This window comes from Calonectris borealis, chromosome Z (assembly GCF_964195595.1).
Source record: "Calonectris borealis chromosome Z, bCalBor7.hap1.2, whole genome shotgun sequence".
NCBI classification, from domain to species: Eukaryota; Metazoa; Chordata; class Aves; order Procellariiformes; family Procellariidae; genus Calonectris; species Calonectris borealis.
In genome coordinates, this window is record NC_134352.1 from 49816479 (window position 1) to 49839503 (window position 23025).

The 23025-nt window shown below is 41.7% G+C and overlaps 2 protein-coding genes and 1 long non-coding RNA gene across 5 annotated transcripts in view; 2 read left to right on the top strand and 1 right to left on the bottom strand.

Moving 5' to 3' along the window:
• On the top strand, positions 1 to 13301 carry PLIN2 (perilipin 2). 2 transcript variants are annotated; one of them, XM_075137182.1, is made up of 9 exons: positions 1 to 128; positions 2363 to 2419; positions 2501 to 2696; positions 3342 to 3424; positions 3942 to 4227; positions 4549 to 4733; positions 5484 to 5618; positions 6325 to 6615; positions 13148 to 13301. In XM_075137182.1, exons 2-9 carry the CDS (start codon positions 2390 to 2392, stop codon positions 13280 to 13282), a joined length of 1341 nt encoding a protein of 446 aa, XP_074993283.1. In that variant the 5' UTR covers positions 1 to 128; positions 2363 to 2389; the 3' UTR covers positions 13283 to 13301. The 2 variants fall into 2 exon arrangements, with proteins under 2 accessions (XP_074993283.1, XP_074993284.1); XM_075137183.1 differs by lacking the exon at positions 1 to 128 and adding an exon at positions 409 to 663.
• LOC142075623 (uncharacterized) lies at positions 9749 to 15097 on the bottom strand. The gene is made up of 3 exons (XR_012670946.1): positions 15013 to 15097; positions 10719 to 10902; positions 9749 to 9966 (listed from the first exon to the last, which is right to left on the bottom strand). It is a non-coding gene; the product is annotated as an uncharacterized LOC142075623 (long non-coding RNA).
• The window catches only part of HAUS6 (HAUS augmin like complex subunit 6), a 20063-nt gene continuing 11860 nt past the window's right edge, over positions 14823 to 23025 (top strand). For both annotated transcript variants that reach the window (XM_075137180.1, XM_075137181.1), the window contains exons 1-7: positions 14823 to 15147; positions 16428 to 16523; positions 17254 to 17332; positions 18356 to 18488; positions 19063 to 19210; positions 22685 to 22750; positions 22874 to 22925. In XM_075137180.1, coding sequence (XP_074993281.1) covers positions 14966 to 15147; positions 16428 to 16523; positions 17254 to 17332; positions 18356 to 18488; positions 19063 to 19210; positions 22685 to 22750; positions 22874 to 22925 — 756 coding nt within the window. In that variant the 5' untranslated portion in view covers positions 14823 to 14965. The remainder of the gene's footprint in view (positions 15148 to 16427; positions 16524 to 17253; positions 17333 to 18355; positions 18489 to 19062; positions 19211 to 22684; positions 22751 to 22873; positions 22926 to 23025) is intronic.

Genomic DNA, 23025 nt, shown 5'->3' on the forward strand with positions numbered 1-23025 from the left:
CTCGCGAGAGGGCGGGCGGCGCGCGGCCGGCGGCGCCGCTCACCATAAATAGTGGGGCGAGGCCGGGCCTCCCCAGGCGGCGGCGGCGGCGGCGCCCGTGCTTCAGGCGGCGGCTCTTCCCTCCCCGGGTGAGTACCGCGGCGCTCCGGCCCGGCTCTCCTCGGCCGCGGGGGTGGGCGGGGCGGCGGGAGCACTCAGCGCCCGCTCGCTCGCTCGCCCCGCGGGGCTGACTCCGCAATATGGTGGAGCCCGGCGGCGGAGCGGGCGGGGGCTGCAGCTCCGTCTGCGGCTCGCCGCGGGGCCGCTGCCGCCGTCATCGCCGCTGCGGTCCCCTGCCCCAAACCCCGGTGTATTTCGGTAGGCTGCCTAAGGCACCCCTGGGACCAGAAAGTCCCGAGGCGCTCGTCTGCCCCGGCAGCGGCGCTGGCCTGCCCCATCCCTGGAGAGGGCCCTGGTGACTGGGCGCCGTCCTCCCTTGGCCCCGCGGTTAGCCAGGGCAAGCTTCTTGGCTCTTCTGCATGGCTCTTTAACTTCTTTCCATAGCGAGGGGGGAAAGTAGAAATTAAATTTGTGACTCACTTTCCTGTTCAGGATCCTTTGCTGTCTCCGAAATATGCTTTTGTACCGTGGGCTTTGATTCAGCCATCTCGCTCACCCGCTCAGGTGAAGTGGATCTGACTTTTGCCAGAGCTGAAACTATTCAAGGAATCTCCAAAACTATGCAAGATCCTAGCTACCTGCCCTGTCCTTAAGAGCAGGAATAGCTTCACAGACTAGCTTTCCTATTTTAGTGACTAAAATTCAAATCCATGCCATGTGTGGCTGGATCTTTTGGGACACATTTCAAATACTGAATAATCCTTAAAGTAAGGGCTCTTCTTCCTTCAGAGGCCAGATTCCGCGCTGTTAGCCTCTTCTGTTCTGTAGCATGCTTTGCAGTTCAAAGTGAACTTCAGTTTACTCTAAGTAATCTGACTTGTAATGCCAAGTGAGAAACATAACAGGTTTCTGGGGGTATTTCAATACTTGATAGATGAAAGGAAAACTTCTCTGTTACTGCTGTTTGTTACCTGCTTGTACGTTCTACATATGGTGATTAATCTCACTATAGGCGTTACCTTATGGCATGTGTGTGTTTAATATGTGCAAATATGCCTGTAAAATGTTAATAGTGTGATGTTGTCCTTGTTCCCCATTATGTAACGAGGAAAAGTTCTGCTTGACCCCAAGCAGAATACTAACGTACTCCTTTTAATACTGTCATACGTATGAGAAAGAAAACTGCTGTTGGCTTTTTGACAAACATAGCAGAAAGCCTTGAAAACCACAGTCCTTTCAAGGACTGACTTTTATCTTGCCTTTCTGTTGCCTTCATGTATACATGTTCTTCTGGAACTTAAGTGTCATATGAAACTATCAATGCAAAAAGTGCTTCTTGCAGATTTAGTTCAGCATGTGTGCACAGGATGATAGTGCAATTCTGTATGTTCTCCTTATGTGGTACTGCAATACCCCTCTCCTTTTATAGGGTTCGTATGGGGAGAGCTGTTAGTATTTTCTCCATGGGAATACATGTTGGAAAATAATTGAGTAGTGTAGGCTTGTTGAATGACTGGTGTCTGCAGCCTGTTTCAGTGTGGGATAGGGAATAATTAAGGCTAAATTAGCATAAAGGAGAGTTATTTTCTGCAGTGGGGAAGTCCTATGGTCTGTATAGGAATGCTAAATTTTGAGCAAGCTGAGCAGGGGGAGCCCTACGTGGGCATCAGGCATGGCACTAGAGATAATGAGCTCACTGAGTTTAGTGGAATGACTTGTGAGAATTGAGCTGAGGTTACTGAAATGAGTACTTCACCTCAGTCTTCCATGTGTTTTCGAGATTTGGACAGCAATGATGACTCAAATTTCAAACTTGACTCCTTTATGCTAATAGAAGATCTAATCTGATTAAAGATATTGGTGGTGGATTCTTCATTTGACTTAGACATCCTAAACTAGAGTTTTGGTGACTTGCTGGCTAGTGTTTCTTTGTCCTGCCTCAATAGATAAGCCCAAGTGTGTCTATTTCTTCTAGAAAAATAAATTAATCCACCAGTTGGTAATTCTGCAGTAAACTGCTGTACCTCAGAGCCTCTCTTGCATGTGCCCTACTTGTGTTGCCTAAACCAAACAAAGTAACTAGGAAACAAAGTTTTGCCTTTCTACATTGTTACAATAAAATGTAATTCCTGTATGCAAGAATGTGAAGATCCTAATCCCCTTGATGAAAGGGCTGGGCTTGATTACAAAAGGGTTGTTGGTTTTGAAGTCTGGTGATTAGATGAAGTGGGTATGATAATGTTCAGATATGCTTCTTTCACAGGCTGTGTAAGATTCAAGACCTGAAAAAATGGCATTGGCAGCAATTGATCCACAGCAGGTACGTTTGAGTTAGCCCCCTAGTTTTTTATGTCTAGTTCAGAAAAATAGGAGTCAACTAACCTCTTTCTCTTTTAAACAGAACATTGTATCGAGGGTTGTCAACCTTCCCTTAGTGAGCTCCGCCTATGATATGGTGTCCACAGCTTACGTCACCACAAAAGATAACCATCCTTATCTGAAGTCAGTATGTGAGATAGCAGAGAAAGGAGTGAAGACGATTACTTCGGTAGCCATGACAAGTGCTATGCCTATCATCCAGAAACTGGAACCACAAAGTAAGGCAAAGATGGAGCTGTTTGACTTTAATTCAACTGATTGCTTTATATATCCAGATGCACTTAGAGTTTAGCATGGTCGTGCTGGTCTGGAGTGCTGTTTCAGGTAGCTGACTGAACCTGTTGCCTGGCTACTGATTACAGATGAGTATGATCTAACAAAAAAAAAAAAAAATCTGGAGCCAAAGCAGATTCCAGCTTTTGTAATACTAAACTGACTGACTCCTCTTGATATGCAAGATGGTTACGTAGTGTCTTGCTTAACACCTCCCTCACCTTTCACCTGGTTTCAAATGCTACTTTGTACTTGCTCTCACTGAGAACAACTTGTGGTTAAATTTGGCAGCTATGTCACAGGAGCCTGGTTTCATGAAGTGGCAGAAGGCCAGGTGCTTCAGGTTGTTGCAACAGTTGATTGTAAGGTATCCAATGTATTTTCTCTGCCTGCACGTGAGCTTTTTTCTGGCACTGTAAACCTGCCTTGTTCTTGGACTTTGCTGCCTCAAATCTCACTGAAAAGGGGAGGAAACTACTTTAAGAGTGTTGTTGCATGAGCTCTGTTTCAAGAGGAATTCTCAATTAGAGTTACTTATACTAAGGAAAAAAACCAAAAATTAAAACCAACTATTGTAATTTCTTTTATAGTTGTAGTTGCCAACAACTATGCGTGTATAGGTCTAGACAAAATTGAAGAGAGACTGCCTATACTGAATCAACCCACTGACAAGGTAAGTTTGTTCCATGTACATATGCTAAGCAGAAGAATTATATACCCTTCCTCTTTTTTGTTATCACTAAAAATACAGGAAGACAGATTTCAGTAAGCCGTGTCTGAAGCACAGCTTAAAAGCAATGAGGAAGTAGAAAGTGTTTCTGTAGAATTGTTTGTTGCCTTTGGGAGGCCATTAAGCCTCTTCTTTTTTTTTCTTTAAATTTGTCAACCATTTGACACATCTATCTACAGCTGCTGTTCACTGGTGGGCATCTTTTTTTTAAAATTTGAATCCTTGTCTGTTTCTTGCTCAGTGTGAAGCAAATAGTGCCTGAATTACATTCACTGAAGTGTTTTGAGCTGAAGGCTGCGTGGCAGTCTTATTTTGTTTTGTCTTATACATATGTTTTCAGGGCAGAATTTCTCCTAGATAACCAATAGTTGTACAAGCTTTAGCGTACATTTATATTTCCTGGATTATGTAGCTCTCCCTAGAAAATACTTATAGTGAATCAACCTGTTTCCTTTGGCAGGTTGTCGCCAATGCCAAGGAGGTAGTTGTTGGAGCCAGAGAAGCTGTAACAACCACTGTGACTGGTGCCAAGGAAACTGTTGCTCACACGATCACTGGAGTTGTGGGCAAGACTAAAGAAGCAATGCAAGACAGTGTAGAAATGACCAAGTCAGTTGTCAATGGCAGCATTAACACTGTCCTGGGAAGTCGTGTGGTGCAAATGGTGAGCAGTGGAGTGGACAATGCTCTCACTAAATCAGAGACCTTTGTAGACCAGTATCTCCCGCTTACAGAAGCAGAACTAGGTAAGACCCATTCAAGGTTTGATTTTGTTGGAATGCTTCTATTGGAGAGAAGCAAGCAATGATCCATTTATTACTTACTCTTAGGGGGGAGAGGGCATGTGCTTCCCAAAATACCTTTTGCCTTGCTGGTTGTAATAGCATCTTCCTCACAGGGAAGCAGAGTGAAAGTAAGGATTTCCACGTGGTGGTTTATCAATCTACTCTGCTGCTAAAGGACTACTAAACAAGTCCAGTATTCAGCTGTTATTAAGCAGATAAAATTGCCTCAGACCTCTTAAGTTTTCTTCCAGTGGTCAATTTCCTTCCTTTCTGCATATCTAGAGAAAGAAGCTGCAAAAGTTGAAGGTTTTGAAGTTGGAGTTCAAAAGCCAAGCTACTATGTTAGACTAGGATCCCTGTCTTCAAAGGTCCGCACACGTGCCTACCAACAAGCCTTAAACAAAGTTAGAGATGCTAAACAGAAAAGCCAGGAGACAATCTCTCAGCTCCATCATACTGTTAGTCTGGTAAGTTTAAGCTTTCACTTGAGGTATAAAAAGCAAATGTTGGCATAGTTTTAGAGTGCAGAAAACAGCCAAAAGAGGCATAGAAAAACTGGAATTGCTTTCTCAGACTAAATGCATTTTCTAAAGATAAAGCATTTCCCATTTCAGACCTTTTCACCACCATTCAGGAGAGGTCCTAAATCAGGCTGAGCTGTCAACTAACCAGCAAGAGCTTGTAATTTTAAGCACTGCAGAAATAGAAGTGACATGTTTAAAATCATATTCCTGTTTTAGAGTGCTGGGTTTGACACTTGACTTCATTCAGTGAAGAAAGTGTCTTGCAATTTAGATACACTTCAGTCCTTTACGTCCGTTTTGTTAATAAAATGTCGGATTCTTTATGGGCTTGCTCTTCTTGCTCTGGGTATCTCTGAGCATTCCTGGGTACTTTAGTAGTCTTATCCTAACAATGTACCTTTATGTACAGGACAAACTGTGCATAAAGAATCATGGCCTTACACTTTCAAATCCTTGTGTAGGATGCTAGTGGGATAAGGAGAAATAGTTGAGGCATACACTACATAACATCTCAAAACTGCTTCCAGTTTTCTCTTCTTTGAAGAGAAGGAACACACTCTCATATTCCCCTAAGTCTTTTATACTGAACTCTTGAAGTATTTAAAAAGGAGGTTACAAAGCAGGTAAGGTAGGGTAGCCCTAATGGAACTGTTTGGACTCTTTGCTTTACTTCCTTATTTGGCTGTATTTCAGATTGAATATGCCAGAAAGAACATGAATAGTGCCAATCAGAAACTTCTTGATGCTCAAGAAAAGCTTTATCAATCCTGGGTAGAATGGAAGAAAAATACAGGCCAAAATGATGGTGATGAACTGCATATAGCTGAGGTAAATAGATGTAAATGTAAACCAGAAATAAATGGATTGTATACTGTCAAGGTAATGGCAAACTAACAGTTCCCAAAGTGCACAGCATCTTAACAGCACAAAAGCTTATGTGCAAATGTGGAATCTGAATGCTGAAGCTCAGGGTAGCTGACTAGTGACTAGTATGAAAAGTAGGGGACACCCAAACTTTTAAACGAGCCTACTTCCTGCAAACACTCTGGGGCTCATTCTCCTTTTAAGAGAATGCTCATCCTGCTTAGCATGTGAACCTGTGTTGGGATATCCATATATGGATCAGCTAGGACTCACCTGTCTGATACGGCAAGACCAGAAATAACAATTTCTTAGCATACAGCAGACTTAGGTACAGACTCACTGAGTTGTATATGTAGCTTTAAACAGTGGTTAATTGATTAGAATATACTTACCTGCTGTGACTTGTTATCCAGAGTTGAGACAAGAACTTGCGTATCTGTCCCTGGGTAGAAGCTATCAATGTTTCTGTTCCACAAAGTACTTGAGCACTGAAGAAATACCAAGTACTTTCAAGTCTCTGACTCTTCAGACTTAAGACCTGTTTTATTATCTGCTATAGCTTTATTTTACTTACATCCCCTCTACTTTGCTTCTTTATGTATCTTGAGCAACATAAAGCTGCTACAGTCATAAAAAGATACTAATGTGCTGTTATGCTTTTTGTTTCCAGCACATTGAGTCAAGAACTCTAGCTATTGCACGGAGCCTCACTCAACAGCTTCAGACCACCTGCGTCACACTAGTCTCAAGCCTGCAGGGGCTGCCACAGAATGTGCAGGATCAGGTTTACAATGTTGGGTCAATGGCAGGTGATGTCTACCAGAGCTTTCGGTCAGCATCCTCCTTCCAAGAATTATCAGACAGCTTTCTTATCACTAGCAAAGGACAGCTGAAGAAAATGAAGGAGTCTCTGGATGATGTGATGGATTATCTTGTTAACAACACACCGCTCAACTGGCTGGTAGGTCCCTTTTACCCCCAACTGCCTGGCATTCAGCATGCTGAGAGCAAAGGTGAAGGGGAGAAAAATTCCAGCCAGAAAGACAAACAGCCTGAACACGCTACTGAATAAACTGCATAGCATGCATGTACTCTGCTGACCGACCAAACAAGTGGCCTTAGCAAGTGTAGCTGTCAAAAAAGCCTTGGAGGAAAATCCATAAACATAGGAGTGGGGGAATAATACAGAGAAAGGACACTCTCACACATGGGCTGTATTGCCCTGTGTAGTTAAGCCATTCTAAAAAATCAAACTGTCTTGAATGCCTAAATATTGGCAGCTTACAGTTGTCAAGATGCCTTGTTTATCTGTCAAGTTAAGCAACCTCACTATGCTTATTAATGGTATTAATACCATTAGTCTAAATGAAACCTACCATAGCTAAAAGCATTTGATTTGTTGCTTAATCTGTACCAGAATGATACAAAAGCCTTACATACTATGAAACGCATTTAAAAGCCCTGCAGTCTAGTTGGGTACACTTAAATTCCATGTTTGCTGCAGATCATGCATTTGATTATTGTGGATCTGACTGTCTCAAATTCTACTGCTACACAATTCTTCACAAAAGTTCTGTGAGTGCAGAATTCCACAGCTGAAAGTGGGGTTTCTGAACGAGTCAGCTGGAGTTACTTAAATGCTGTGACAGTGCTAACATTTAACTATATAACCTTAACTATTGTATAATGCAGTAACCTGACCACATATCTCAAGTTGGAAGGGACCCATAAGGATCATCGGGTCCAACTCCCTGCTCCTTGCAGGACTACCTAAAACTAAACCATATGACTAAGAGCATCGTCCAGATGCTCCTTGAGCTCTGACAGGCTTGGTGCCATGACCACTTTCCTGGGGAGCCTGTTCCAGTGACTGACCAAATCATTATCAATACATTTTTTAATATGCAGTATAAAGACAAGATTCATGCTGTTTGTACCCAGGTGCCTGCTGTTGTGTGGGTTTTTGTTGTGTGGTTTTTTTTTTGTGGCCATCTTTTTGTAATTCATTTTGTTGATGTTAGTAATAAATGCTTCAGTAGCCAAAGTCTGTCTCCATTTCAGTGGTGTTTAAAACGAATGTAACTTGCTGTTCTGTGACTCCTTCAAACTGGGTCCAGCAGAAAGCAAGCTTGACATGCAAATGAAGTAGACATGCACTGAAGTTGTATTTGTGTGTGTATGTATAGATAGGTAACATATCGCTGCAGCATTTCCTTCCTCCCTTTCTGTTCCTGTGCATCTTTCCATTCAGTCTTAGCTTTACTGCTGCTTATTTGGTGCTTGCTGTTGCCTGCCTTTAATGATGACCTAAGCTGTGAGCTGATGGATATTCTAATACTGAGAAGAGAAGGATATGGACAAAAAAAACCCTGTCGTGCCTTTGCAGTAGGTGTTCTGTGTGTGAGACTGCCGGCTACTTGCTTTGGCTGCTGGCTCCTTATAAACAGTATATACTCCTTAGCTGTAAACAGCAGTTTTAACCTCTTTAGCTTTATTTACCCTCTTTCAAACTTGAGTGACTAATGTACATTAACACTCAGCTACTTGGGTGGAATTGTTCCTCCATAAATCCTGTGAACCCCTACCTGGAAGAGAATTACAGTCGCTAAGAAATAGTTTTCTTGGTTTAGGGCTGTCCAGGTAAGTTGTGTCTGTGTTCTTAAGGCATGCCCTGGGCAACTGTGAGTTGCAATCATTTAGTGTAGCAACGCTGGCCACCATTTTCAAAGAGGTCACCAAATAATGTGAAGCAAAAATGGAGTTTAAAGGAAGCTTGTCACCTAGTGACATGTTGCTACATGGAACAATGTCTCCACCTGGTACAATGCAAATTACATGTAGTGTAGCCTTCTAATGTGAGAGGTCTTGCTTAGCTGTTAAGTTAGGGTTGGTGTACAAGTGTTAGGAAGATGGTGTTTTAAGCACGATATTAAACAAAACTGTAACAATAGAGGATTACAGATAAAGATTCTGTAACTTCTAGCTTTAAATACTTGCTTTTTGTAAGGGGGCTGTTTAACATGAAATTAACATGAGATGGTGAGATACTCCTTTCCAGCCAGGGCTTGAGTTAAGACTTCCAGAATTCTTTCAGCAATTAATCCTGTTTCCTTTAAGTATTGAATGAGTCCAGCCAGAGAACATCCTTTTTAATCTCAACTTGTAATAAAATTTGCATCCACTGTTGTAGAGGTGCTTAGGAACAGAATGGGACTAATCGGGTCTGGGAGCAGCTGGCAGTTCAAAGAAGGGAATTCCCATTCTTACATGTATTTTAAAATCTGAAGGCTGTGGGCCTTCATTCTGAGGTGATCAATCAAATAAGATACTCAAACTGTTCACTTTCTTTTGAGGACTGAGAAATAAACAGCACCATCTAGTATTAATGCAAGAGCAATACATTTCTTTGCCTTAAGTTGCACTACTGTTTCGTACTCTCTTAGATGGCTGTCCAGCTTTACTAAACGTTAGCAAGCAGATGAAGTAGAAAATGTTACCAGCCTAGACCTTCAAATCATTTCTTCTTCATCATGCACTGTGACTTCTGACAGCTGACCTACAACTGGTGGCTGCAAATAGAGGATTGCCTGGTTAAATGCTTACCTAATGGTTGGGCTAGTAGCCTCTTATTCCAAAATGCTGTACGCAGGTTCCGGTATCATGCTATTGTGGTGTGCGGTGGTTTCATTGGATCCTGCCCCCCGAAAGTGAACATTCTATCCACCCCCCACAATAGAACGAAGAATCCTTCCTTGGAGGAAAAGAGGGCTGAATAACAGCAAATCAATAGGTTCCTGGTTTATTATATTGAATAAAAGTCTCTGGGTTTAAATTATTAGAGACTCCTGATAAGGACAGCACTGAAATGTTTAAACAGAATTGCAACTGTAGCTTGCATGGGTATCTTCTTGCAGGTAATCTAGTACAGCATATCCCTAGACTCTATTCTAATTACAAGTCTACACGCAAAACTTGGTATTTTTCTTGAGCATGGTTAGAGAGAGTGACTACTAAAATGCCTGCTGGAGGCAAGAATGATGTGGACACCTTCCAAAGCCATCTTTGTTTTTTTGCCACAGTGCACTGAAGCTGACATGCATGCTAATAACTGCTGAAAATTCTCAAATAGAAGGAGAAAAACCTAAGATATTAACAGAGCAGAGCCTGCTTCTAAATTTTTCCTGCCATCTTACCTGTTCCTCTATAATTGCGTGTATCAAACAGCTCAGCTACACTGCACAGAAACTTGCTTGCTCTTAGTCCAAAAACACGTTTGAGGATATAGCTTGGGCTAGAAAGCTGTGAAGTCTCTCTTTTTGAAAAAGATAAGACCAGATATGTTGAAAATTATAGGAAATAGTTGATCCTATTTGCAACAAGGCAGATAAACTAGATGAAATGGAACCAAGTGTCAAAAGCGGCTAGTCACGCAAAAACCGAGGTGGTAAAGGTTAGAATACTAACCAAGTAATTATCACTGGTAAGGTTATTTAGGGTTTATTTAGAATTCAGAACATGATTGTTTCTCTTTAAGAGATCACTCAAAAATCATTCATGCTTTCCCCTTTTCAAGCTTATTTAACAGGGAACTATTACTCTATCATTGCTGATAATCCTTTGCTACAAAAGTTTTAAAAATAAGCATTCGTAAATCACTCCATATGGTATAAAAGTTTCGCAAACATCGTATTTGTAGCAGCATACAGATTGGTCAAATCCAAATTACAAGATCTGTATAAGGACTAAAGTTGCAGGGATATAGCTAGTTTGCCTCAAACTAAAGAAAGGTGGAAAGCTTTTGAAATGTCTCCCATTCCTTAAGATGACTTTTTTGCAGTGATCTTTTCCAAACTGCAACTTACAGTAATACTATATAGCTAGTAAAATAGGTAAAAGGATTTGGAAGCAACTGATGAATTATTTCTCTTTATTTTAAAAAAACAAACCCAAACAACCAAAAATCACAAAAAAACACCCAAAAACTTAACTAAGCCGTCTAATTAAAGACAAAACAGAACCGAACTTATTTTTTAAGCATGATCTGTTGGTCTTTTGCATGATCACGTCCTACCTGCAACAACTTGCTGGAGGTGTTGTACACAGTGTTTTGTTAAATGGATTTCTTTTCATACCAAGATGGAAAATTTTATTTCTTTTGGATAATACATTCTCTGATGCCTAAAAATAAGTGCTTGTTCTGAAACTGCACAAAATAAGAACCATCTCTCAAATTGCTAGTGGCTCAGTTCTGAAAATATATTAAACAAGAAAAAATGGGTTAATTTAAAGTTAAGTTAGTATTGACATTAAGATTTGTATATGAAGATAGCAAAACACTGAAGTTTTGCACTATTCCATGCAAGGCTTTTGCAAGTTTTGCACTATTCTGTGTAAATGATCTAACTGCATCTTACAGAGAAATGGCACAAGGAACAGTCATAGCTGGCCTTACTCTTTGCTGCAAGAATTGACTTACTGCTTTGTTTCAACTTCCTATCAACCGTGAAAAGTGATATGGAACTGAAGGTCCTTTACCTAAGCAAACCCATAACACCAAGGGCTTTGCACAGTTTTAGTTAGACTGGTGCAGATGTCAGAATATGCTATTCTAATACAATTTAAAATGTTCAAAACTGAGATAGAACATACTGACATCAACCCTGTTTTACTCTGATGCTGACAAATACAGTCCAATTTGAAATTCTTTCATGCCTATGAACATCTTACTAGTACGTTAAAGGAGTCAACTGCTTATAATGTGTGCACATTAAGGAGATGAAGAAAGCACAAACTTAAATTGGAGCAATTATCTTCTTGTCAGTAAGAACACCATGGATATAAGTAATAGAAGTGTCTTAAACCTAGGATATAGTGAAATTATCACTGGTCAGACACAGTTACTGAATGTGGTGATGTGCCCTGCTTGGTGTAAATACAGAATAAAACAACTTGTTTAAACCATCCGTTTGGGCACATTTTAAAAAGACTACTTGGCCTTAGTCTTGTTAAGATATTCCCATTTGTACTGTAGTAGGAAATACAGGGTCATGTGCTGATAATGGGAAAACTTCTTGATTTCTCTAAGTGCAGTAATTAGAGTTTTAGGTAAACTGCCGTAAGCAGAAAGATGCAAGATAATTCTTGCTGGTAGAAAGATGTGTTTCCCCCATTCCTAGTGCCTTTTGATTTTTTAGGAGACAAAGACGACTGGTCTCATTTTGATCAAGCTTAGGTTCTCAAAGTGGTCCACGCATATCATTGTATTCACACTAGTGCCTGATAAGTGACATGCTGCTTAAAAAATTCTTCTGAAGCTCAGTTTTAATTACTATTTTAATTAATATTTGTAAGTCCCTCGTGCCCGATGGCTACCTACTTTCTAAGGAACTGAGTGATTCATGTTCAGTGCTTCAGTGCTATCTACAACCTGATAGCTGAAACAGTAATCCCTTTATCCTTTGATGTGTTCTCTATTCTTCTGACTTGTCTTCATAGCAGGAAAAGCATAGATTTGCCTTGCATACTACCTTTCATAAAAGTAAGTTATAAGCAAGGTGTTTTGCGGTTAGGGAATGGATTAAAACTGCTTCTCCAGTCAGCACTGAGCTTAGGTTACACAAATGTCTAGAAGCCTCTTCAAGTTGCTGCTTCTTTGTACATGCGGAACCAAAGTCCTGTCAGCATGCAGCAATCGTTACGTGCCGATACCGTGCCTGGCTCCAAGTATGTCACATCACCAACATTAAAGCTAACCATGAATCAAACTATAGATATAAGTATTTTTCACTTGGGGCAAAAAACTTTTGGTTATGAGTAAATTGCTTAATTATATCCCATTTTTCAGAAGAGCCTAAGTAATCTAAGTCCTACTAAGGGGACTTAAGGGTTGGGACTTAAGCTCCTAAGTGTCTTAGCCAACATTTTTAGAAGTGTGTAACATCCATGTATCCACTAATGTCTCTGGCAATTCCTGAAACCTGGTGCTGCTTAACAGAACAGAATACTATACATGCAGTTAAAACAGAGGCCAAAGTGGGATTGCAGTTGCAGATATTTGTTTCCTCAGGAAAGGTTTGATATGGTAGGCCAGCAGAGCAGTACAGAGCAATCCGTATCAAGCTCCTCAGGGCAGGTTCCTTTGTACAGTCCACTGCTCCCAAGGAAAGAAGAAAGGTAAACTAAGTTTAAAAACTTCCTTTCTTAATTTTCCAGTCACCAGTTTCACTAAATACACTCCACTAAGTTCAGCTCTGTTCCATCTCTACTATAAAATCCCATCATCACATGTAGATGATCTACATCTTGCACAGTATTTGGTCTGTCTTAATGCTATGTGTTTCGTATGTGACTGAGCGTATTTCACTCCGTATTCAGTATTTTGGGTCTGATTTCTAGAGATGCTGAGCATCTTTGTCTCCTGACTTCAGTGAGGAGTACTGCACAAATTTATTTAGTTTTACTTTTAAATTTATTGAAATTTTATTCCTACGCAGGTTCCAGATTTCACTATTACAGACCTGTCTTCAGAGTCAGATGATATCCCAGACATTCTGGATTTGGATGAAGATGATCAACAAGACTTTTCACACACAAATGGCCCTTACACTACAGGGCAAAGAGCTGAATAAAGAGAAGCATAAAAATGTCTTTTTGATACAATGTACTTTTGCCATGTTTAACTTACATTTCTTTTTTTTTAAAGATGAACCTGCCTAGCTTAGGGATTTTGGGGATTTTTTTTTTAATCACTACTGTTTCACTTAGCTGTACCAAAATTCTATTTTTTTTCCACCTAAGGAATGCATGCTACATTAATTTATTAGCATGGGTGTCAAGCTCCCATTCTACAAGCCAGGTATAGCCTAACCAGTGTATCCAACTGATCTAACCTTTGTTGATGATTTGTCCTCCTGCTGGCAGCAGCCATGAGAACACTCCAGTGCTTTGCATAAAGGGCTGCCAACAAAAGTTGTTGACGAGGATTTGCCCACAAAATTTCCCCTTTCAGTCTACATGAGAAGCACTTCTGCATCTACCTCTTTGCTGCTGGAAGGGGTAAGAGACTTTGTCCGTCTCAGATTCTCTCAGGTTCTTTTTGTTAGGCTCTGTACCTACAGAGCTTAGAAGCTTAGCGCTTCCCTTTGGCAAGAGTGCTTTATGCACAAAAGGACTCCCTTTCTCTCTACATGCCTTCTGTGTGCAAAAATTTTGACCATCCTGATGCTATCAGTGGTGGGGCCCGAGACTGGAAGAGGGTAAATGCTTAAAAAGTAAAGTTTTCCAGGATTAAGGACGACAGTTAAAAAAGAAAGGGGAAAAGACTGTAAAAAGTAAGGAAAAACAGAAGGCAAAGAGATACAAAGAGACGTGGGACAAAAGAAAATTGCAAAAAAAGGCAGAGAATTGAAGGTAGGGATACTTCTGGTGACAGGGATGATCCTTCTATGTTTAAATAAAATCTCAGTCAAATATTTGCTAAGGAATGTCGAATCCGCATTTGCTTGCACGCAGTGACTTCTGTAGGAGTTGGGGTGAGCGGGAACTGGACGGGAGGCAGGCGTGCTGCATTTTTTTCCGAGGATCAGGCAGCGCTCCTCCCGCAGAGATCTCCTCCACGTCGCCGGGGTGACTGCGGCAAGCCTGGGGATGCCGCACGGCGCCCCTTGGGCGCGGCCGCCGGCAGCCGGTACCGCTGTGAGGCCGGCGCCTCTGCTCCCCCGCCATGTAACGCGCGCTTGTGGCGAAAACCGACGTCTAGTCGCTGAAATGCCTTGGAATAAAAGTCTGAACGGCACAGCCTGCTGCCGGTGCGAGTTTTCTTGGTTCTCGTGTTAAATTCTGTAACCCGATTACAACATGGTTTAAACTGGAAGGGCCCTCTGGAGGTCGCCCAGTCCAACGGCTGCCCAAAGCCCGACGCCCCCTACCATCAGCTCACGCTGCTCGGGGCCTCCTCGGGGCGGCTTTCGACCGACGGGCCGGCCCCGCCGCTGCTGCCCGCCCCCTCGCGGCCCGGCCTCTTCGCGGGCCCCTCGGCACTGCAGCCTCCACCGAGGCGGCTGCCCTGCGGTCGCCGGCCGCCGTCGGCGCGCAGGCGCGAGGCTCGCCGGTGGCGTACCGCCGCCCGGACTACACCTCCCGGGAGGCAGCGCGCCGCAGGGCGCGCGCGTGCGGCGCCAAGGCCCCGGCTTGCCTCGCGCGCCGTCGTGTCTGGTCAACGGGGGCCGGCGGGAGGTCTCGCGGCGCTAGGGCCTGGTGTGGGCGGGGCCGCGCGCGGGAGATTTTGGCGGGCGGCGGAAGATGGAGGCGGCATGGCGGGCGTCAGGCGGGCGTTAGGCGGCTGCTCCTCTCCACTCACCTGGTTTCGTCGGCGGGTGCTCTGTGAGCCGCTTGGCGCTATGGACGTCCAGTGGGAGGCCGAACATCTCTGGCTGTACGTGCTGGCCCTGGGCTTCGACCCGGAGGCTGGCGACAGCGGCTTCGTACTGGGAACGTAAGTGCGAGGGAGAGACGGGGAAGGAGGAGGAGGAGGAGGAGGTGGAGGGGGGACCCCCCTGCGGCCGCCAGCCCCCGAGCGGGGCCCTGGGTTTCACCTCAAAAGGAGGGGGGGGGTCTCGCCGTGGCTGTTGCCCTTGGCGATGCGTAACATGGGGGCAATGGCCGAATTGCGGTGGTGATCTGTTACCCGTGGCTGAAGAAATGAAACCCAGGAATAGTAATGACTCTTGCTCTCCGGTTGATATGTCCCGCGCAGTTTCCCGCGCGGAAACAAACCCTACAACTCACGAAGAGTTATAAAGCAGGTATGTTTATTGCAGTGCTGGACGCACAGGGGATCGCTCCACCTAGTGTGCGTGCCAAATCACGTAACCATAGGGGTTAAATACAGTTAGAGTGTACATATTCATTATATTTCCGAGAAATAGTCTGAATATTCATTTTATTTCCCAGAATTAATTAACATGTGCAAATATCTCCGACGCATGCGCTCTTGTGCTCTTCGGTGGTCTTTCGGGGTCCTCTGGTGGTCGTCGGTAGTCTTCATCACAGTGCCCTCTGGTTGAACTCAGTCTTCAGGCATGCTCCGTTTGTCCCTTGGCTTGGTTTACATGTTTTTCACTTATAGCAAGCTGGCTTATTCCAGTGTACCTTCCCTGTCAACCCTAGGAGGTTAGCTTATCCATCTAATTAATGTAGAGTACAAAGTTTCAAGGCTCTTTTATCTATTGAATGTCTGGCCTGTCTATTCATAAAGCATTCCTAACCCATCTACATCATTTGAACCAAAGAATCTCATGTCTCTTCGCTGTTCCTTTTCTTCCTTATAAGGTTGTTCCATTTCCGCGGTTAGTGCTCACTGGAGTCTAACAATGCTTCCAAGATACACAATTTATCTACATACCTACAAACACAACACCTGATGGTTACCTAACTTTTAAACAACAAATCTTAACAAACTATATCCACTACATCAATTTGAGACTTATGATATTACTCCCTATCACAGTCATGTGGAGAAAGTGAGCTCATTGGCTCCCTACCTCTTGGTTTGAAAACTTCGAGAGAGAAAATGCTCTCACCGAAATTATTTCAACTTTGTTAAGTAGGCTGGAGTATGTATATTTTTACCTACGTGGCAAATAAAACATTCAATGTATAACTTGTAACACTTTAATATGAAGTAGTATTTTGTAACCTTAAGCGGACAGTAAAAATGCTGTGTTAATTCGGCATCCTAATTACTTCTGACATAGCTGTTTATTTGTGTATTAGGAAGATGTTTGATAACCCAAACAACAGTGCGTTTCACGTCATTGCCCTCTTCTTGTTTGGTAAGCTGGATAAGTCCCGTGCAGCAAAAACTTTCAAGTAAGTATTTGGCTTTTGAGGTTACTGCTGTGCACATAATCAAGAATGTGGTTTATGCAGTTGCTGAGGGGGGAAGAAAAGTGGTCTCTTCGGGAATGCTGTGGAAAAAGAATATACAGCCAGAGAATTTGTTTCGTCTGGATCACAACTCTGTAATGTATCAGAAAACTTGCCTTAATTAAACTTGTTTCTGATAGTATCTATAACTTGGCAAGTTTGGTAAAAAATTTCATAGCTACCTTTCCCATGCATTTCCCTGACAAAACAGCGAGTAACATTTTCGAGTTACAGATTGCTGCCAGGACCTTCAACATGGCAAGAACGCCATCTTCCTTGATGTTTTTCCTCGTATAGCTGAGCTATTTTAGCTTACACATTAGAGAAATGGCTGGAGGAAGACCAGTGATATGAAAATTGTCAGCATTCTGACCCCTTTTTTTTCCTCTTGCCTTCTCCTGAGTTAAAAAGAGCTGCAGACAAATCTGCCTCTGAAATAGCCTGTAATTAACTTATTATGGCAAGAAAACTTTGTCATTTAACAAACTTTTAGCTATTCTTGGTCTAGGCTATATCCCCTCATTTTCTGGCTCCTCCAGGAGGCATCAGTAAGAAATCTGTGTCATAGTCGTGTTCTTATAATGGTTAATTAGGTAACTGAATATTTGAACATGTTTTGAAATTGCTTTTTCTTTTTTTTCCTTCTTTTTCCTTATCCTTTTTAAATGGAAAGAGACTGTTCAGTTCCAGTAGGAAACTTCACAGATCCTGAATTTAGGAAGGAGTGCTGTATATGGCTAAAAGAAATAGCAGTGAGTATTACGAAGAGTGGAAATCGGTGCTCTACTGGTTTCTGTGACTTCATTCTTTTTTTGAGAGAATATGTAGTGCTTTTAAATAAGAGTTTTAAATAGGATTCTTTTACCAAATAATTCAGTTTTACCTTTTGTCTTATTTCACATAGTTTATCTTAGACTTGTTTGAGGAAAAAATTGTGGCATGGTGGAATTTAAATGACAGAGACTTAATCTTGGGTCTTAAAACTTCTGTTCAGGCTGCTTCTGAATAATGGTATTTGATTAAACAGAATTCTAGAGGGTGCCTCAGCTCTGGGTGAGAATAATTTTCTTCAACTTGAGAGGTGTTTGCTTAAGTTGCCTGAGAAGGTGCTTATTACTGTGAAAATGGTTTCAGATATGTGAAAAACTTTTTTAACATTAGTCTTCCCTTTTATATGGGGAAAGGGACTAAAGTTTAAGGTGAGCTTTCTAAAGGAAAAGAGACAAACCAAAATTGATTGCTTCAAGTATCATTGGTTATTATGTTATCTTCTCATGCTGCCTTTCTTTTAATGATAGTTCTAGAAATCAGGTCTTTATGTATTGGAACACTTTTATTTTCTTAGTAGTAATGGACAACAATGTAAAAGCCAACAATGCAATATCTTTGAGTAAGATAAAAACATAACAAAGTACACTGATTAATGACTTCAGTAGCAAATATGAAAGAAAACTTGAATGTTTTTTCAAAGGTAGGGATTACCAGTTAGGAGTGAGGAGGGCAGAGATTTCTAACGTTTACCCAACACTGATTTCAGTCTTTGCATTGAAACTGTCTTTAGCCTATAGAACTAAGGATGGGGGTTGAACATTCAAAGAGTTTTAGTCTTTTTTGCTGACTAGAGTAGGTGTCAACTGTGGTGGCAAAGTAGTTCAGCTTTGCATCAGGCTGGCTAGCAAGTAGGCTGCAGTGTTTTGGTACTCAGCCAAATGTTTGATGGCTGTTGTTTATTTCTTAGATTAGTTTTGTGTTTAAAACAAATTTAACTTTTCTAGAATGAAGACAAAAGCTGTTTTCCACAAGTTACACCTTCTTCATTTATTTCTCCTGCTGGTCCTAAATTTATTCAACTATTGTATCGGTTTGCAAGACATGTAGTGGTTAAGGACGTGGAAACGAACTCTGTAGGTAAGCATAATGGAACAATAAAAATGCTTCATTTGTCATGTTTGACAGTGAATCTGTCAAGTCTTTGATATATGCCAAGAGCTTTAAGTAGTTCTGAGTTGGCCACCCAGTTCAAAATCTTTCACAGGGTTCTGTGCACTTGCATAGAGCTACTGCAGATAGAACAGTGCAGATTGTTTTGCTTTCTATTGCTTTATGGGTCTTGCTGCAAGGTTCATCTGTGTAATGCTGTATACGATTACCCACACAAGCAATGTTTTGGTCCAGAAGTGCCAGACCACTATACTATATTCTTTCTCACAACTTGAGGAATTCTGAAGGATCAGAACTGTCTATTGTAGGCATCTTGTATTGTTTTGGTGACCTAAAGAATAGGGAGAGAGAGTGAGTGATGTAATAAAAATGTGTACAATGGAAAGAACTGGCAAAAAAGACAGTACACTGCATACTCTGTTTAAGGCCAGGTAAAATGGGCGTCTTGATTTGTGACTCTTTCAATTAAAACTAGGTAGATTAGGAAGTTGTTTATTTGCTAAAAGTGAATGATGTAATCCAAACATTAACTTTCATTTAGGCACTGATATACCTTTTGCTGAAGCTGTAATGTTGAGACCTAAGGATATGTACATGGCAAATGCAAGATGTAGAGTCGCATACAATAAACTTCTGCAAATTTTTCAAAAGGAAGATTTTGTTATTCAAGAATATGAGAAAAAAGCACAGTAAGTAATGCATGTAAGAAATGAAGTCTTTTCATAAAAGCTGACTTTTGTGTGTTTTTAAAAGGATTTGAGGAGGCTGCATCTGCTTTCCATCATGAGTTCTGTTGAGCTTCTCCCCATTTTTTCCCACTTTACCTCCTTTAATTGATAGTTCTACTGTTTGTAGGGTCTTTTGTGAAGCATAGTAGTCTAAAGAAATCAGTTATTCGGTTATTATAGGAGACACTATATTTTGGAAGATAGGGTCACTCAGGCATTAAAAATGATCAGGGAATTCTGCATGTATAGCACTATGATTTCTTAACATTTGAAGGGTCACATCTTAGAACATAACTGTCTCAGGATGAAACATTGGGTCTTTGCTTAGTCACTGTGGAACACATTTTATTTACATGATCCTTAATTACTTCACCAAAGTTATGCTATTCTTCTATTCTTGTGTATGGAAAACGTTCCCAGTTTGAGAAGCAAGAATAACTGGAACTTTCTGTGCAGGCAAAGAGTTATGTATCATTGGAATTTACAGAATTTGGGTGGGATAGTTTACATGACTGGAGTACTGTCATGGACAGTTGCAAGCTGTTCAGTAAGTGGCAGAAAAGGAGGAGGAGTTGCACTGTAGAGCAGTTTCAGTGCATGTAGTGTAGCTCCGTACAAGAGGACCGGTCTGTTTCATGCCTTTGGATCAAGATCAGAGGGCTCAGCATCAAGAGAGACCTCATGATGGGTGTCTACTATACACCTCTTCCTCTATACCAGGGAAGGTATATGAAATCTCCTTCAGATGAATCAAACACACCTCAGACTTGCAGGCCTTGATTCTTATAGAGGACTTCAGCTTACCCTGGTATTTGCTGGGAAAGCAGTACAGTGGTGCATTAGCAATCTGGGAAACTGGAGTGCATTGAGGATGACTTTGTAGTGCAATCACTGGGTGTGCTGAGTAGGTTTGAAGTCACTGCTTACAGGTAAGAGAGACTTTTCTGGACTGCCGTAACTGCCGACAGGAGCCGTATGGTCACTGCAGCCAAGACTGTAGAACTTAAGATCCTAAGGAGCGTGAGGAAGACAAGTGGAAGAATAATGACACTGGACTTAAAGGAGTGGATTTCCACTTGCCCAGGGAACTGCTAGGAGGTATCCGGTGGAAAGCGGAAGGGCTCAGGAGTGCTAGGTTATTTTCAGAGATCCTCGCTGAAGCTCAAGCGTGGTCCATCCACTTAAGTGGTAAAAGAAGCAGGCATAACAAGAAACCAACTTGGTTAAAACAGTGAGCTAGTGATAGAGCTCAGAAACCAAAGAAGCAGCATGTGGAATATGGAAAAGGGGACTGACTCCCTGACATAAATACAGAAATATTTCTCAGGTGTGCAGTGATGTCGTTATGAAGGCCAAAGTTCAGCTAAAGTTCCAAGAGCCTAGTAAGAGCCTGAAAAAAGGCTTCCATAGGTGTGTTGTTAGGAAGTGGAAGTACATGGAGGATTTAGGTCTGCTTCGGAATGAAATGGTATGTTAAGTTACAAGTGTCACAGGCTGAAATACCTAATGCCTTCTTTGCCTTGCTTGTCATGGTGAGTAACCCAGTCTCTGTGCCAAGAAGCAAGGATGAAAGAAGCAACAAACCACTGATAGTAGAAGAGGGTAAAGCAAAGGTTCATGTATACAAACTGGACATACACAAACCTTTGCTGCCTGATGGAATGCATGCAAAGGTGCAGGGATACTTACCTGGCATCATTTCAGAACTGCTCCGTCATCTTTGGAAAGATAGAAGGCTAGCTAAAGGGGTGAACCCAAAGGGTGGTAGTGCCTCAAAGTCTAACTGATCATGATCCTGAGTGGAGTTCCTCTGGGGCTGATACTGGGTCTTACACTATTCCTTGTCTTCATAAGGGATATGGATGACAGGATTGAATGCAAACCCACCAAACTTGCAGATGATGCCAAAATGTGAGGAAAGGTAGATACACTGGAATGAAGAGCCATTACACAGAGAGACCTTGCTGGGTTTGGAGACTTGACCAACAAGAATTGTGTGGGGTTTAACAAAAATCAGTGTGAAGTCCTGCACCTGGGATGGAATAATCCCCAACAGCAGCACAGGCTTGCAGGTGATCAGCTGGGGAGCAGCTCTGCTAAGAAGAACCAGAGGTGAGAGTAGTGCTGGGCCACAAGTTGAGCACAAGTCAGCAGTGTGCCCTGGTAGCCAAGGAGACCAACAGCCTCCTAGGCTGCATGAAAAGGAGCACAGCCAGCAGATCAAGAGATGCATTTCACTCTGCCTGGCGATTCTAAGGCCACACCTGGAATACTGGAAATACCAGTTTTGGTCCCCTCCAGTTGAGGAGAGAGATTGAAAGATAGGAGAGATTCTATCAGAGGACTACAATGATTAGAGGGTTGGAGAACTTGACACATATGAGTAAAAACTGTAGAAATTGGGTTTGTTTAGCCTGAGGAAGAAAAAACTCAGGGGGTTTAATCAGAGTCTTCCAATATCTAAAAAGTAGTTGTAGAGAAGATGTTGGTACTCTCTCCACAAGGATGTATGGTGACAGGACAAGAGGCAACAGGCCCAGGGTGCTTAAGGGAAAACTCGATCTGGATGAAAAAAAAAAAGTTTAAAAAATCTCATGTGAGAACAGTTAAACACTGGAATAGGTTGCCTAGAAAAGTGGTGGAATTTCCCTTACTGGAAACGTTCAAGGCTTGGCTTGACAGGACCATGAGTAACATAATTGCAGGCTCTGCTTTCAATGGAAGGCTCAATGATATAATTCCCAGAGGTCAAAGTCTCCTAAACTTCTCTGATTTCTATAGTTCTGCATCTCCTCTGACCCTGCTTGGGAGGTGTTAGTGCTCTTGCTTACCTTGTGAGTGGTACCCATCAAAAATGTAATTCTCTATAGATTTTTTATTCTCAACAAGGCATCAGAACTCTGAAGATCCTTTAAAATTCAGCATGATTCAGGCACCCAGTGTTTCTGAAAATCAGGCCACTGTTTTTACATGTTTAAAAATTTAATAAAAGCACTTTGGCTTTGGCAAAAGAACTTTGATGGTCCAGCTGCTTGTACTCCGGTATTCTGTTCTCTAGTTTTTTGAAGCTGAGGGATTTGGGTACCATACAATTGCTGAATATTTGGAGGTTTATATTGATTAAAGTACATTTCTAGTAACTTCATTATTGTTCTTGGGTCTAATAAAAGCTGTTCCATTGCAATAAAATAAGTGTGAGCTTAATTGCCTAATTTACAAATATCTTAGTTGCTTTCCTGGCTGTCTTCCTGCGTAAAGTCACGGTGAGGAAGTCAGGGGTAAGGTGTTTTTTGCATTGTTCCAAAACTGCCTCGGTATGCAGATTTGGAAAGAATGAACATGATTGGTTAGTGATTGTAAGGAATTCTGAGGATAGCATAGTAGAAAGTTAGATTTTTTTAAAAAATATGTGGTAACTGTAAGCTTTTTTCCTAGGCTTTTAATTAAAGAAATAAAACAGATAAAGTCTGAATATGCAGTCCTGCAGATACAGTCTTGCAAGTAAGTGTTTTTCCTTGTAACTAAGTTAGCATATATAAAATCAATTTCTTACTCAATTTTATGAAATATGAACTATAATTTCATTGTAGTCCACTTGAACTTTTGTTTTGCATGTGCATATAGGATGAAACAAAATGACCAAAACAAAAATGACAAAACTGAGAGAATTCAAAAGGTGAGCATTTTTTTTCTGCTGTAGCAATGTACTGTATTTCTTCTTACATTTCTGCAACGTTTACTCTCAGATACTGTTATTTCCACTTGTCTACCTGTGG